Source organism: Lactuca virosa, chromosome 4 (genome assembly GCF_052849685.1).
Source record: "Lactuca virosa cultivar CGN04683 chromosome 4, Lactuca_virosa_CGN04683_v6, whole genome shotgun sequence".
Taxonomy (NCBI): domain Eukaryota; kingdom Viridiplantae; phylum Streptophyta; class Magnoliopsida; order Asterales; family Asteraceae; genus Lactuca; species Lactuca virosa.
In genome coordinates this window covers 199,078,069-199,094,426 of record NC_136429.1, presented here as the reverse complement: position 1 = coordinate 199,094,426, position 16,358 = coordinate 199,078,069, and the positions used below count along the sequence as shown (strand labels likewise).

The following is a 16,358-nucleotide window of genomic DNA, read 5'->3' as shown; positions in this document are numbered from 1 at the left end:
AAAAAAACTCATTTTTATTTACTAATTTATAAATACAATAGTACAAGTATGTTATTCGATACAAAATAAAATATAAAAACAAAAAATGCTACAAAATTTTAAAGCGTTTTCATATCTCTGTGTCACGTTTTCCATAATTTATTCAATTTATCATTTTCCACATCTTCATTATTTTCCACAAATTCTTTTAAATCTACAAGAAAAAAACATGATTAATGCAAAAACACTTACAAAAATTTATATTTATATATCATGTAAGATTCACATGGGATTATATAATATGATTTACTTGTGATGTTAATTATATATGCTTTACATGTGCATCACATGTCATTTATATCTGAATCACATGTGATTTACATGTGAATCACATGTAATTCATATGTGATTCACTTGTGATTTACATGTGATTTACATGTGATTGATATGTGAATGACATGTGAATCACATGTAATCCATATGTGAATTACATGTGATTCATATGTGAATGACATGTGATTTACATATGAATCACATTAATTCATATGTGATTCACTTGTAATTTACATGTGGATTACATGTGATTCATATGTGAATTACATGTGAATCACATGTAATTCATGTGTGATTCACTTGTGATATACATGTGAATTGCATGTGATTCATATGTGAATTACATGTGATTTACATGTGAATCGCATTTAATTCATATGTGATTCACTTGTGATTTACATGTGAATTACATGTGATTTACATGTGAATCACATTTAATTCATATGTGAAGAACATGTGATTCATATGTGAATTACATGTGATTTTTATCGATCAGACATCTTAATGTCACTAACCCTCTAGGTTACTGTAAAGGAATTACAAGTGATTCGAGAAAAATAATTAATCAATCAAAAAGGAACAATATTTTAGTAACTTTTTATAATTCTTTTTGTAGAAATGAAAAGTTTTAGTCAACTTGAAAATTACCTGCATTTTGGCTTTGAATCTAGTTTGACCAACTTGTTCTATATTTTCTGATTCAACCATGTCAACAAGCATAAGTCGTCCACCATATTCATCATATATATCCTCCACAACAATCTGTTGGTTTGGATCATTTGGTCTGCACCATGAGGTGGACTCATTCCACGCTTTTGTTTTAATCCCACTTAAGCTGCAAAATGAAATTACATATCAAAACCAACACTAGTAATCCTTTATAAAGATTATAAAAGATAAGACCTATCATGCCAAATCACCTCAGATAATAGAGTAAAATAAAAAACAAGGAAGTTATGTGGAAAGTGGGCTCATTGTTTAGGAGCATAAAATCTAGTAGCACAAGCACAAAGCGGATGATATGCAACATAACATGCATTGTTTGAACACTGCAACATAATTCGGAAATACAAAAATGTACAATTAAATGCAATGCAATATAAGTAATGATAACTGATGTGTGTTAAACTAACTAGTTTTATCCTACTTTTCACTTACGAATTAGACACACAAAGGCAGTGGACCTATCAATTGTGGTATAGTTAAATAAGTAGGGTATCGAACTCAGGGAACGGAAATTAAACTAATTATTAATATTATCTAAAACAAATAATAAAATAGGAGGGATTTTCTCTAGTTTTGCAAGACTAGAAACTTAACTACAACTTAACTAATCAACTAATGGCTGAAAACACGTAAAAACCAACTAAATTCAATGATCAAAAGGGTTTCTGTTTAGGTTCAACTCATTTACTCCTATGGTTAATTTTTATGGTAATGTAATGGATTAACTGATATTTGGCTACCGAGTAAGGTGATTAGATTCACATTCATTATTACCAATCCTTAGAAAATAGATTAATTTAAGCAGTGATCAAGTGGTTAAACTAATAAATTCCCTAGTTTAATTATTCGGGTTAAATAAGACTTGTAGTTAGCTAATTAAATTGGTGATTCAATTAACCTCTTGTTGATGGTGTATCACACAAGCTCACACATTAATTTACCTATTCTCTAGTTAATCCTAGTTTCGTATTCACTAATCGTAAGCATATAGCAATGTGTTCACATAAAGCCTATGAGATAAGCAATTAAGAGATGTTCATGCAGCTTAATTACTTAGCAATTAACAGAAAATAGTTATGGTTAATGCATAAGGGTCTTTAACAAGCTTAAATTAACAAGATTCACCAATAACAACTAATCAAAATAGTAAATTAATCCATAGGAGCAAACTTGTCTATCCTAAACAGAAACTAACGAAATTAGTTCATAATTGCAGTAGATACCAAACTAAAAACGAATTCAAACAAGCTAGACATAGTTCTATTCAAAGGTGAAGTGGAAAATTAAACCTAAGTTGCCTTAGTCTTCTTAGAATTGAGGATTAGGGTTCTTCTCACGTTCTTCAGATCTCCAGCAATCTCCTTAGTCGCCAAGTAAGCTTCCCAAAAGCCAGAGAGAGAGTCAATTCGGGTTTGTGGCTTCTATTTATAGATTTCTCAAAACAGGGGCTACTCGTCGAGTAGACAACCGACTCGTCGAGTCCCCTTGAGGAATCTGCATACCGCAAGGACTTTACGTGTTGCTTCGAGAATCTTCGTATGTACTCGTCGAGTAGACGTCCCTACTCGCCGAGTAGCTTCAGGATTTAGAATTTTTCTTCTTTCTTCATTTCCCGAGGTTTCAATCGTACCTCCTGCTTCCTTTTACCTATAAGCTTTTCTTTTGAGCTGAAAATACAATTTGAACACTATTAAGTACCTTTTGTCCATAATATGTAAATAATTAGCTAATAAATAATAAAAATCTATACTAAGTATATAGCTAAATATGCACATATCAAAATACCCCACACTTGACTTTTGCTTGCCCCCAAGCAAAACTGGATTTTTGTACACTAATATTACATAAGACAATCCCAATCAAACCCAGCCATTATGCCAAGACCGCAACGCATGCATTTGTGTCTAAAGTTTTTCCTAAGGACCCCCCTCAATTCTAAATACTCACAATCCTCATAAACACTCGCCCACTTCTTTTGAACAATGCTCATTTTATGCATCCCTCCAAATCCATCCGCAGAAAACCTCCTAACCTCAAGGTATTTGTGGTTGAGCAACCCAAGCATACATAACAGAAAATTACAAATTTCCGATACCACTATGGAGCTATTTTTGGAATTCTTCACTCTTTGATAACTTGATTTTTATTTCTTTGAATTCACCAACTTTTGGTTTTTGGTATCTTTAACTTTTGATCTCCTTCGGAATTTTGATCTTTTGATCTTCACTTTAATTGCTCCAAAATTCTTCAAACTTTTCTTGTAATTCTCTCTCTTTTTTTTACATGTAACTTACTTTTTTTTTCTTTCACTCAAAACCCTACATGCTTAAGCAGGGGCACTCAACTTCAACCTTTATTTGTTAAAGATAAAAAATTTCCTGGATACATTTCAAGTACACGATGCTAAACGTGTTGCATCCGTCAAACTAAGCGAGGTTATGCTTTTGTCCCATGATTTCACTAGAATAAAGGGGGCCACAAATGCATTGTAACGTGTATAGGCTCAACTAAACATTTGGGTTTTCATGCAATCATCAAACATAACACTTAGCATGATTCCTAATTGCTTTTTACCAAAATTTTCTAACTTAAATCCTAGCAATTTTAATGCAAAAATTTCAAAATTTTCAATTTTAACTAAAATTTCAACTAATATAACCAACCCCCTACCCCACACTTAATTTATGCAATGTCCCCATTGCATGTTGTGCATGAAAAAGAACAATAAAGTAAAGATGGAATTGGAACAAACTCCCCTGGGATAGTTGTGGCGAGGTTGATCTTCTTTAAGCTCCATCTTCAATTGACTTTAGACATGGGAATAACTCATCCCTGTCTTGGGTGTCGAATCTTGTATGGCACAGCTCCAAATATGCAGGAAAATAGTCTCGAAAAATCTTTGAGAATTAGCCTTTAAAGAATATAAGTAAACTCGTATCAAATGTGGTCAGAATCCAAGGTTTGATAGTGGAATATTGAGAGACTCGCCGAGTAATCATGGCTGCTCGACGAGCAAAAGGGCTTTAAGCAGAAAAACGTGGATTCGTAAGCGGACTCGTCGATCCCAAGTTATGCACTCGGTGAGTACATCGCTGAGTGATAAATAAACCTTCTGCTTCTGAATCCGTTTCTGTTGTGGTTGGGTATGACAATTTAGTGTCTTTCCTTCATCTCTACTTCATAAGCAACACTCTTAAACCCTCTTTGACAACGGACTCGACCTTAAACTCAAAATTTTCACATTCTCATCTAGACCCGACCCTTACTCTTAGCCTTGAATTTTGAGACTCTTGACTCTTGCATGCTTCGTAGCCTCAATCTGAAAAATAAGAGCAACCACAAGTGATAAAAAACAAATTCCTACTTAATCGTCCTACAAAGCAAACAATAATTCAAACACACAAAACAAATAAAAATTGTCTTCAAACAACCAAATAAAAAAACAGAAAAATATCAATCTTCATCTTCCTCCTCATTTTCTCCTGCCCCACTCCCACTTGCTTGATTCCTCCTTGCTTGCACTCGTTCCTCCCAGCTTGGCACATAAGGGAATCCGGGTTCGGGCCTTGGCGCGATGTTCATTTATTCAAATAGATAAACAAATGACTCGTTGTTATAATTCATACTTCTACCAAGGTCGTCTTGGTAACTTCTTGCTTCAACCTTATACCAATCCATGGGTAACACATCATCCACCGGAATGAACGGTGGGTCTTCCCGAACTTGCTCCCGCCTTTGCTTTACCCTTCTTCCCGGCTCCTCCGGCACTAACACCTCATCCGCATGAGGGATGCTAAAAGGTCCTCCACCAAAATCTTCCACGATTCTTGCCCTCCAAAATAATGTAGTGCTGAAAGGAGGAGTAGGAATCATGGTCGACATCCGAGCGGCCCCTTGTTCCAAAATACCATATGTCCTTGCTAATCTTGTGACAAACATGCCCCCATTAATCTTGGAGATGATCCGTTCCTTGACTGCACCCTCTGCTAAATACTTTGCCAAACAATAAGGCAAGTTGCAGAAAATATCGGGAGTGATAATACTCCACATGTAGAAAATGTCAAGGGTGGGCACCTTATCATCATCCTTGCGCATATTAATGGTACTCGCGACAAGACGATGAATTAGGCGATGGATTGGGGAACGAATACTCCCCTCTTGAGCAGATGACGGAATATAGACCCGGTTGGCGATTGTGTTCCACCAGGTCGAGGCAACCACTTCCTCTGGCAGGTCTTTGTGACAATGTTTCAAAACTATCAGTCATTATCACTTCTTGATCATAGATCCCCATCCTCCATGCAAGCTCTGCAATGCTGCATTGGTGCAGCTCCCCTCCGAGACAGAAAGATATAATGTTTGGGTTGTAGTAGTCACTACCACCTCAGAAGAAAATGGTAGAAAAGAACTCCCAGCACTACTCTTGATAAACGGGCTCTTGAATCTTAAAGAGTCGGCTCCAGCCGTCGCAAACTATAGTCATCCCCTCATTGTTGAAAGACTTGACCAAATAAGGGGTCAACTCTTCCTCCAACCCAACTTGACCAATCCAGTGCCAGTCAATATCATTAGGGACATATATTTCCTTGCGCTTTAACGCTTCCAGTCTGTTTTTTGCACGAGCAAGGGAAGATTTTGAGGTAATGCATGGAAAGTTTAGCCATGGAAGATCCCCATAGCCACCTCTCCTAGAACTCTGCCCTCTTCTAGACATTCTTCCTGCAAAACACAAACAAACAAACCAAAAACAAAACACAGAAAGATTAAAAACATAAAAGTTTCTGGCTTCTGCAACCTGGACTCGCCGAGTCCACGAACCGACTCGGCGAGCAGGACGAACTGTGCGAGTCCAGTTCTGTTAGATGGAATTATCCGGCCAAATTTATAAATTACTCCAGGGGTTTGCTTCGGTATGTTCCAGGAGCATAAATATGTAAGAAATTTTGTCTAAAACGTCCTAATTTAACAAGAATTCAAAACCCTAGAATCCAAGTTTAGTCAAAATCGGGATTTTGCAGAAATTAAGGGTATAACTTCACCAAAGATTGAAACTTTTAACAGATTAAGAGTGAAAAATAGTTACCTTTGAGTTGGAATTGCAAGAAAATGAAAGAAATCAAGATGAGAGCTTGAGAGGATCTTGCTCGTCGTGTAGGGCGGCTGCTATGTGGAATGTTTGAAGTGTTTTACAATTAGGGTTAAAAACCCCTTTTACTGAATGTGATATATATATATATATATATATATATATATATATATATATATATATATATATATATATATATAATTTTTTTTTTCGGGCAAATACGTGGACTCGCCGAGTAGGTGTACCTACTCGCCGAGTAGTTTCGCGATTCCGCGTTTGATCGGGATTTCTTAAATGGACTCGCCGAGCAGGTTTAGGGACTCGACGAGTCTTTTATTCAGAAAGCTAAAAACATCGAGTTTTTAAATTGTATGCCACACCCCACACTTGAGCATTGCTTGCCCTCAAGCAATCATCAGAAGCTCAGAAGAAGAATGATAAAAGCAGATCCTAAGAAAAACTTAAAATAAAAATGAAAAATAATGGAAAAAGAAAGCAAACTCTAAACGCGGGTTGCCTCCCAGAAGCGCTTCTTTTTAAGGAGTCATTAGCTGGACTCCTTCCCGCTCTAAGTTTCTATAGTTCCTCCTAGAAGCAGCCCTTCTTCAAGACCTTCATCTCTTGGAATTCCTTCTTCATATTTCTTCACTCTATGTCCATTCACCTTGAAAGGTGTTCCGTCTCTCGATATAAGTTCAACAGCTCCATGTGGAAAAACTTGCTTCACTATAAATGGACCATCCCATCGTGTCTTCACCATTCCCCGGGAAAAGTTTGAACCTTGAATTGAAGAGTAACACTTTTTGTCCTTCATGAAAGTCCTTATTACCCTTTAATCTTTTGTCATGCCAACTCTTTGTCTTTTCTTTGTATATCAAGGAACTAGTGTAGGCCTCATTTCTAAGCTCTTCAAGGGCATTCATTTGCATCAACCGGTTGGTTCGAAGTTCAGCCAACTCAAAATTGCACATCTTTACAACCCAAAAAGCTTTATGCTCAATTTCTACCGGTAAGTGGCAATTCTTTCCATAAACTAGCCTATATGGTGTAGTACAATAGGTGTTTTGAAAGCTGTTCGAAAGGCCCAAAGTGCATCATCTAATTTATCCGACCATTCCTTTCGATTTCCTCCAACCGATCTCTCTAAAATCCTCTTTAACGCCCTATTTTTCACTTCAGTTTGGCCACTAGTTTGTGGATGATAAGATGTGGAGAACCTATGATGTACCCCATAGTTTTTCAATACTTTGGCTAATTGATCGTTTGCAAAGTGAGTGCCCCGGTCACTAATAAGAGCTTTAGGAACTCCAAATTAGTTGGTAATGCTTGTGCTTCCGCCCATTTAGACACGTAATCGACCGCCACCAAGATGTATTTATTCCCTTTGGACATTGGGAAAGGTCCCCTAAAATCAATACTCCACACATCAAATATCTCACAAATTTGAATACTATGTTGGGGCATCTCATTTTGGGATGATATATTTCCCGCTCGTTGACACGAATCACATTCTTTGACAAATTTAGCAGCATCTTTAAAAATTTTGGGCCAATAAAACCCAATATCAAAAATCTTCCTAGCTGTGTAGTGTGCTCCATGATGTCCTCCGGCGGGCCCGCTATGACAGTGTGCCAAGATTTCTCGACTTTCTTTCCCGAATACACATCTTCTTATCATTCCGTCTGCGCAGCTTCGGAAAAGATACGACTCATCCCAAAAGTAGTACTTAATTTTTGAAAAGAATTTCTTCTTTTGTTGGCGGGTCAAGTCTTTTGGAATGTAATTGGTTGCTAAGTAGTTAGCTATATCCGCAAACCATGGCATTTCTCCGGATACTACTAAAAGATATTCATCGGGAAAATCGTCTCCAATCTTGTTTTCTTCCAACTCCTCCAAATGCGGGTTCTCTAATCTTGACAAATGGTCGTCAGCTACGTTTTCCATTCCCTTTTTATCGCGTATTTCAATGTCAAACTCTTGCAAAAGTAAGACCCAGCGTATCAATCGGGGCTTAGCATCTTGTTTAGTAAAAAGATACTTTAGGTCCGAATGGTCGGTAAAAACTATGGTCTTGGACAATACTAAATAAGGGCGGAACTTATCAAAAGCGTATACCACAACAAGTAGCTCCTTCTCGGTAGTAGTGTAGTTCTCTTGAGTTGGGTTCAAGGTTTTGCTTGCATAGTAGATCGACTGAAAATGCTTCTCAACTCTTTGTCCCAAAACAGCTCCCACCGCATAGTCACTAGCATCACACATTAGCTCGAAAGGAAGATTCCAATTTGGTGCTATCATGATAGGAGTAGTGGTTAATCTTTACTTTAACAAATGAAATGCTTCATGACATTCCTTGGAAAAATCAAATGGGGCATCCTTTAAGAGTAATTGAGTCAACGGCCTAGTAATCTTCAAAAAATCTTTAATGAAGCGACGATAAAATCCCGCATGGCCAAGAAAACTCCTTACCCCTTTCACATTAGTTGGAGGGGGTAGCTTAGCTATTGTGTCCACTTTTGCTCTATCCACTTCTATCCCTTTCCTTGAAACTTTGTGACCCAATACTATTCCTTCTTTCACCATGAAGTGGCACTTTTCCTAATTAAGGACAAGGTTTGTCTTCTCACATCTAGCTAGCATAAAGTCCAAATTAGATAAACAATCTTCAAAATATGACCCCGAACACCGATAAATCATCCATGAAGACCTCCATAAACTTCTCGATCATATCATGAAAAATAGCCATCATGCACCTTTGGAAAGTAGCTGGTGCATTGCATAACCCAAAGGGCATGCGTCTATATGCAAATGTTCCACTTGGGCATGTAAAAGTGGTCTTCTCTTGGTCTTGTGGGTGTATTGGAATTTAGAAATACCCCGAAAACCCATCAAGAAAACAATAATATAAATGGCCGGAGAGTCTTTCGAGCATTTGATCGATGAATGGCAATGGAAAGTGATCCTTGCATGCAGCGTCATTCAATTTCCTGTAGTCAATGCAAACGCGCCACCCCGTTACTGTTCTAGTTGGAATTAACTCGTTATTTTCATTGGCCACCATCGTCATTTCTCCTTTCTTTGGTACCACTTGCACCAGACTCACCCATGGGCTATCGGAGATTGAGTAAATGATTCTGGCATCTAGTAGTTTAACGACCTCCTTCTTCACAACTTCTTGCATGTTCAGGTTAAGTCTTCTTTGGCGTTGAACTACAGGTTTAGCTCCATCTTCTAAGTTAATCTTATGAGAACAATAAGCTGGACTAATTCCTTTAATGTCAGTGAACTACAGGTTAAGTCTTCTTTGGCGTTGAACTACATGTTCAGGTTAAGTCTTCTTTGGCGTTGAACTACAGGTTAAGTCTTCTTTGGCGTTGAACTACATGTGTTCTGCACTTCTGATTAGATCATTATACTCAGCTTCCTCGAGCAGTCTTTCTAATTCCAGCAGGTCTCTTTCCGCATCCAATTCTTCTTCATATGTGACGGTGGACTTGTTCGGCTCATCTACGTTCCACTCCTCCATCAATTCTTCCAACATGTCAACCGAAAATGCTGTGTCATCGCTATTCCTTGGATGCTTCATGGCTTGATCGACTCCAAAAGTGACTGATTCGTCTCCTACCCGAAGGGTAAGTTTAGAATCTCGCATGTCAACTATAGCACTTGCGGTGTTAAGAAAAGGTCTTCCAAGTATTATCGGGACTTGAGGATCTGCTTCCATGTCTAAAACTATAAAGTCTGCGGGAAATACGAACTTATCAACCTTCACCAAAAGATCTTCACATATTCCTCTCGGAAATGTGACCATTTTATTGGCTAGGTAAATCGCCATTCGAATTGGCCTTGGCTCCAGAAGATCTAATTTCTTGAAAAAAGAGTATGGTATGAGATTTACGCTTGCTCCTGAATCAGCCCATGCATAAATGGTGGCTAAGTTTCCAAATTGGCAAGGCAATGTTAAGCTTCCTGGATCATCCTTCTTATTAGGTAGTATATTCAACATGGCAGCTGAACAATTCTCGTTTAGGACCACTTTCTTCACCTCTTCCATCTTCTTTCTATTAGTCAGAAGCTCCTTGAGGAATTTGGCATATTTCGGCATTTGTGCAACCGCTTCTATGAATGGCATATTAATTTGGAGAGCCTTTATGTGTTCCAGAAACTTCTGGTAGTCAACTTCATTTATTTCTTGTCTAGCTCGAGCCGGAAAGGGAAGTGGAGGCTGATATGGCTTAACAGGAGGCTGGCTTTTCTGTTCAGGTGGGGGACTCGTCGAGTCCGTAACGTCGACTCGGCGAGTCGAGTCGGGATTCTTCAATTCTTCATGTTCTTCTTTATCCTCTTGCACCAGTTTAGGATCTTCTTGCTGAATAGGGGTCAGAGGAGTTATAATCTTCCCACTCCTAGTTGTCACAATATTTATATGTGCACCTTTCGGGTTACTTTCGGTATTACTAGGAAGTCCACCCGGTCTTCTCTCATTCACTTGTTGTGCAAGTTGCCCCAGCTGCTTTCCTATGTTGAGAATAGATGCTTGCTGATTCCTAAGCAAGTCTTGTTGATCTTTCATCATAAGTTGGTGTTCTCTCAACATATTTTGTTGATCTTTGAGTGTAGCATCAGCATCATTGTGTCTTTTTTTGGATGCGGCCACGAATCTTGTAAGCATGTGTTCCAAATCTGATTTCTTTTCATGCACCGATTCCTCCTTTTGATAAAAGCCTCTCTATTTTTGCTTATACTTTTCTTCCCTTGTCTTTTTGTACTCATCATAAGGTAGCCATTCCTTCTTTGGTTTTTGCTAGTTGTCATCAAACCGATCACCACTTGAATAGCACACTTGCACCTTCCGATTCCCGTTCTCGTCAAGATCACAATCTTTAGTTAGGTGGGGCCCCCTACAATTCTCACATCCCACTCTTATCGCGTAGATGGATTGGTCCATCTTTGTCATTCTTCGATCCATGCTTTCCAACTTTGCCATCATTGCTGCCATGTCATCTGTAATGGAATTTACCGACCCTCGAGTCATGTCATTCCTTGGGTTGTGATATTCTCTAGAGTTCTTAGAGAATTCTTCAATTAAAGCCTTTATCACCGGGGGTGCTTTCTTTGTGAGTGGTCCTTGCGAATCAAGGAGTTGCCTAGTTGTCACATTTACTCCATCATAGAAAATGGAGACTTCTTGTTGGCTGTTTAGATCGTGATGTGGGCAATTCCTTAGTAAGCCTTTGTACCTTTCCCACGCCTCATATAGTGACTCTCCAACTTGTGGTTCAAAATTAGCTATGGCTTTCTTCAACTTGGCTATTTTTGAAGGCGGACAAAACTGGTCTATGAATTCTTCTTTCATTTTAGCCCATGTAGTGATGGATCCTGGGGGAAGTGATTTCAGCTAATCCTTTGCAGCTCCCTTGAATGTGACAGGTAGCATACGAAGCAAGATAGTGTCGCGAGCCACATTAGGGACATTGAAGTAGTCGGCTATGCCATTGACTTCGTCAAGATGCTTGTATGCATCTTTGTGATCCTTCCCGTAGAATGGAATCTCCTTAAGTTGAGCAAATATGTGGCCTTTAAGTTCAAAGGTGGCAGTTACGGGAATCGCGGGTTGCACGAGTCTCGGGCCGGTGTCGTCACGCATCCTTTTCTTCCATTCACCCATGGGAACTTCATCGATGTTCGCCATGGTGTTTGCTAGTTCATCTTCTATGTCGCTTCCTCCTTCGGATTCGCTTTCTTCTTTTTCGGATTCGTAAACAATATCATCCTTATTCGGGTCCCCGTCCGCCTCTGAAAATATGCTGGATTCTCCTACTTTCTTGCTCATTTTCTTACTAAAAACAGCTTTTAGATTCTTCAACGGTGAATTCGTCGATGTTGCGGTTTCTCCTACGTTCTTGCCTTTGTTTTTCCTCAAGGTTGCTTCTGGGTCTTCAAACGGTGGGATCAAAGGTGTACCTCCTCCCCTGGTCATAAACGAACTGTAAAGAAAACAGAAAACACGCGTAAAAAGAACAAAAATAAAATAAAAACGAAACTGAGTTTGATCGATGGACTCGTCGAGTAGCTTCGAGTGCACTCGGCGAGTTCAACGCTAAAAATGAAAAAAATCAAACAAAGAATTCTAACAAATCAGATAAAATTAAAACTAAACCTAATACCTAGACTACTAAAGCAGTAACTTTGTGCAAGATTAATCTCACACAAAGGATCGATAATACTAGAAATTAGAATAAAATTTTGAACCGTTCCCCGGCAACACCGCCAAAAACTTGATGTGTGTTAAATTAACTAGTTTTATCCTACTTTTCACTTACGAATTAGACACACAAAGGCAGTGGACCTATCAATTGTGGTATAGTTAAATAAGTAGGGTATCGAACTCAGGGAACGGAAATTAAACTAATTACTAATATTATCTAAAACAAATAATAAAATAGGAGGGGTTTTCTCTAGTTTTGCAAGACTAGAAACTTAACTACAACTTAACTAATCAACTAATGGCTGAAAACACGTAAAAACAGACTAAATTCAATGATCAAAAGGGTTTCTGTTTAGGTTCAACTCATTTACTCCTATGGTTAATTTTTATGGTAATGTAATGGATTAATTGTTATTTGGCTACCGAGTAAGGTGATTAGATTCACATTCGTTATTACCAATCCTTAGAAAAATAGATTAATTTAAGTAGTGATCAAGTGGTTAAACTAATAAATTCCCTAGTTTAATTATTCGGGTTACATAAGACTTGTAGTTAGCTAATTAAATTGGTGATTCAATTAACCTCTTTTTGATGGTGTATCACACACGCTCACACATTAATTTACCCATTCTCTAGTTAATCCTAGTTTCGTATTCAATAATCCTAAGCATATAGCAATGTGTTCACATAAAGCATATGAGATAAGCAATTAAGAGATGTTCATGCAGCTTAATTACTTAGCAATTAATAGAAAATAGTTATGGTTAATGCATAAGGGTCTTTAACAAGCTTAAATTAACAAGATTCACCAATAAAAATTAATCAAAATAGTAAATTAATCCATAGGAGCAAACTTGTCTATCCTAAACAGAAACTAACGAAATTAGTTCATAATTGCAGTAGATAACAAACTAAAAACGAATTCAAACAAGCTAGACATAGTTCTATTCAAAAGTGAAGTGGAAAATTAAACCTAAGTTGCCTTAGTCTTCTTAGAATTGAGGATTAGGGTTCTTCTCACGCTCTTCAGATCTCCAGCAATCTCCTTAGTCGCCAAGTAAGCTTCCCAAAAGCCAGAGAGAGAGTCAATTCGGGTTTGTGGCTTCTATTTATAGATTTCTCAAAACAGGGGCTACTCGTCGAGTAGACAACCGACTCGTCGAGTCCCCTTGAGGAATCTGTATACGGCAAGGACTTTACGTGTTGCTTCGAGAATCTTCGTATGTACTCGTCGAGTAGACGTCCCTACTCGCCGAGTAGCTTCAGGATTTAGCATTTTTCTTCTTTCTTCAGTTCCTGAGCTTTCGATTGTACCTCCTGATTCCTTTTACCTCCGAGCTTTTCTTTTGAGCTGAAAATACAATTTGAACACTATTAAGTACCTTTTGTCCATAATATGTAAATAATTAGCTAATAAATAATCAAAATCTATACTAAATATATAGCTAAATATGCACATATCAATAACAAGGGGTTACCTGGATACAAGCTCCATATGGAACACCACAAATGTTGCATAAAAGCTCTATCTTGTTGCATATCAGTTTCATCCTATGTTGTTAATCATTTCCTATATATGAAGCAAAAAAAAAAAACCCTCCTCACATTAAATTCAACATAACGACTATTTTATCATAAGATATCTGTACACATTCTATTTACAAAACTAATAACAATTTGTTTTTTTTAATAAAAAAGTGATGACATGTAGTCATAGCCTTGACATGAAAATGAAAAATCTCATATGGAAATCAAAAGGCTGCTAACAGTATAATGTAGGTGAGCATACTAACCAGTCACACAAAATATATATGATTGTCTAATTAGCCACCAAAAATATAATTATAAGTGGGAGATTATTACACAGTATGTAGTTAATACACTTGATGTGATACCACACAAATTCTAGTTTCACATAATAAGACTATTTAACATAGTAATGTGGGGGATCTTACTAGCCATTCACACATCATGGTTTGTTAAAAAAAATGATCGAGTAACAATACCTGCCACTCTTAGCATTAGGCACAATTATTCCTCTTTTCTCAAGGCTCTTGTATCTGTCTCTCGCAAGGGTGCAACATGCCTACAAAATAATATAATCTTTACAACATTCACAAATCTATATTTATTATCATTATAAAAATAAAATATAATTGTAAAAAAGGCAAACCTTGAGTTTCCTTAAAGAACCAGTGATTTCTTCATATAACAACACTTGAACAGGTGCAGGTTCAAATCCGAATAACATTCAACCCCAATTTTACACATTCAACACTAAACTTACATTCCTAAAAACAAGAAAATTGCTATTTTACAAATTCAACCCTAAACTTACTTGTGTCTCCCTAGACGTGGTGGACATGATTTTAGTCTTTCTTTTTTGGCAACAACACGCCTTTCATGTCTCTTGCTTTTTTCTTCCTCTTTGGCAATTTCATCAATTATATCTGGTAAGCTGTAGTATATATTTAAAACCAAAACAAGTAAATATAATGAAAAGAAAAATTAAAATAAAAAAAAACTCAAGCTTAAAAAATAATCACCTGTCAAGCTCTTTAGTGAACTCATTTGTCTTTTTAGCTTCTGCCTGAATCTTCATATTGTTGTCCTATGTAGAATATGAGCATTTAAAACTCGCAACCTATAAATGAAACATGCAGGTGGATCCTGGTTATCCACCAAGAAACATTAAATAACTATATTACCCAACCACATTTATAACCAAACTAGATTACTCCAATAAAACCCATAAGTTTATGAATTATGATGGATAACAATGCACAAAAGGAAAATGCAAGCAATCAAACTCAACAAAATCGAAATAGAGAAAACAATGCATAAAGGAGAAATATTTTCAAACCAAGTAACTGATTACAAAGCGTATACATACATTTTTAAGGTATAGAGGTAAGAGAAGCACCTGAAATCAAGGAGAAGAAGTCGGAAAGAAACACTGAATGGAAGAAGCTGATGTGAAATGGAGCACAACATCCGACGACACAAGTATCTGTGTGAGAGGGTCGGGAGTCGACGAATCGGAAACTCTGGAACAAATTCCACCATCACAGCCATTCGAGTTTCTTTTTATTTATCTCCGCTTACATGTCTGATCGGCAAATCGGAAACACGGTTGTATAAAAAAAAAATCAGAAATCGAAATCGATTTCAACCCTTCGAAAACCCTAGGTAGCTACTCTTTAATAAAATCACCATTGGTGAGGAATGCCATCGATCTGTCGATCCATAACACACCGTTAGTCTATTCTTTCTGCGATTCATTGTCGGAGGTGGAATGAAGGGTAGAGAGAGGTGGGATGAAGAGGGCGAGAGAGCGTAAAGGTTGATGTGATTCAGTTCGATAAATGGGTATGAATTTTGTTATCCTAAAATACCCCTGATTCATTTCAAAAACATGCTCCCGTGTCTTTTCTTTCCCAGGTATTTACAAAAATGTCACAAAACATCCTAACCATCGTTTATTTTGATCTAACGATTCTCGTTTGGTTCTCGGGTTCTTGGGAAACTATAAGTTCTCAAATGATCATTCCTCTCTCTCTCTCTCTCTCTCTATATATATATATATATATATATATATATATATATATATATATATATATATATATATATATATATATATATATATAATCTATTTCAATTATATAAAAAAATTGTTTATTTGTCGATGGAATGGCAGGACTCCTTTTAATGGTAATTCTCTAATATTACATATTTCAATTAATTACAGTTTTATATTCTTAAAATTGTTAGAAAATTCATCCAAGTATCGCTTTAAACGGGTCTTTGTTATGTTTTATATATTGTGTATTTTTGTGGGAATAAAAAGCTCATCAATATAATTAAATGATACTATATAAATTAAAATTTAAGCTTATTCATACTACTTAATATATTTCTTTTTTCGATTATTACAAATTAATCAAACAATCATAAAATAAAATAACAAACCAAGGTCGATCGACCCGATCTTAAGGTGATGACGATTGACGGTGGCACATAGCGTTATTT

The 16,358-nt window shown here is 36.9% G+C and overlaps 1 protein-coding gene and 1 non-coding gene across 2 annotated transcripts; one reads left to right on the top strand and one right to left on the bottom strand.

Moving 5' to 3' along the window:
• Nucleotides 1–9,500: 9,500 nt before the first annotated feature.
• Nucleotides 9,501–10,253, bottom strand: LOC145105491 (uncharacterized). The gene has a single exon (XM_079042584.1). The coding sequence runs from the start codon at nt 10,251–10,253 to the stop codon at nt 9,501–9,503; it is 753 nt and encodes a 250-aa protein (XP_078898710.1).
• Nucleotides 10,254–11,322: 1,069 nt separating this feature from the next.
• LOC145110462 (small nucleolar RNA R71) lies at nt 11,323–11,429 on the top strand. The gene has a single exon (XR_013709839.1). It is a non-coding gene; the product is annotated as a small nucleolar RNA R71 (small nucleolar RNA).
• Nucleotides 11,430–16,358: the final 4,929 nt, after the last annotated feature.

Excerpts from the sequence above, each read along its gene's own strand:
- LOC145105491 (XM_079042584.1), bottom strand. The coding sequence starts at position 10,253 with ATGCCATTCATAGAAGCGGTTGCACAAATGCCGAAATATGCCAAATTC.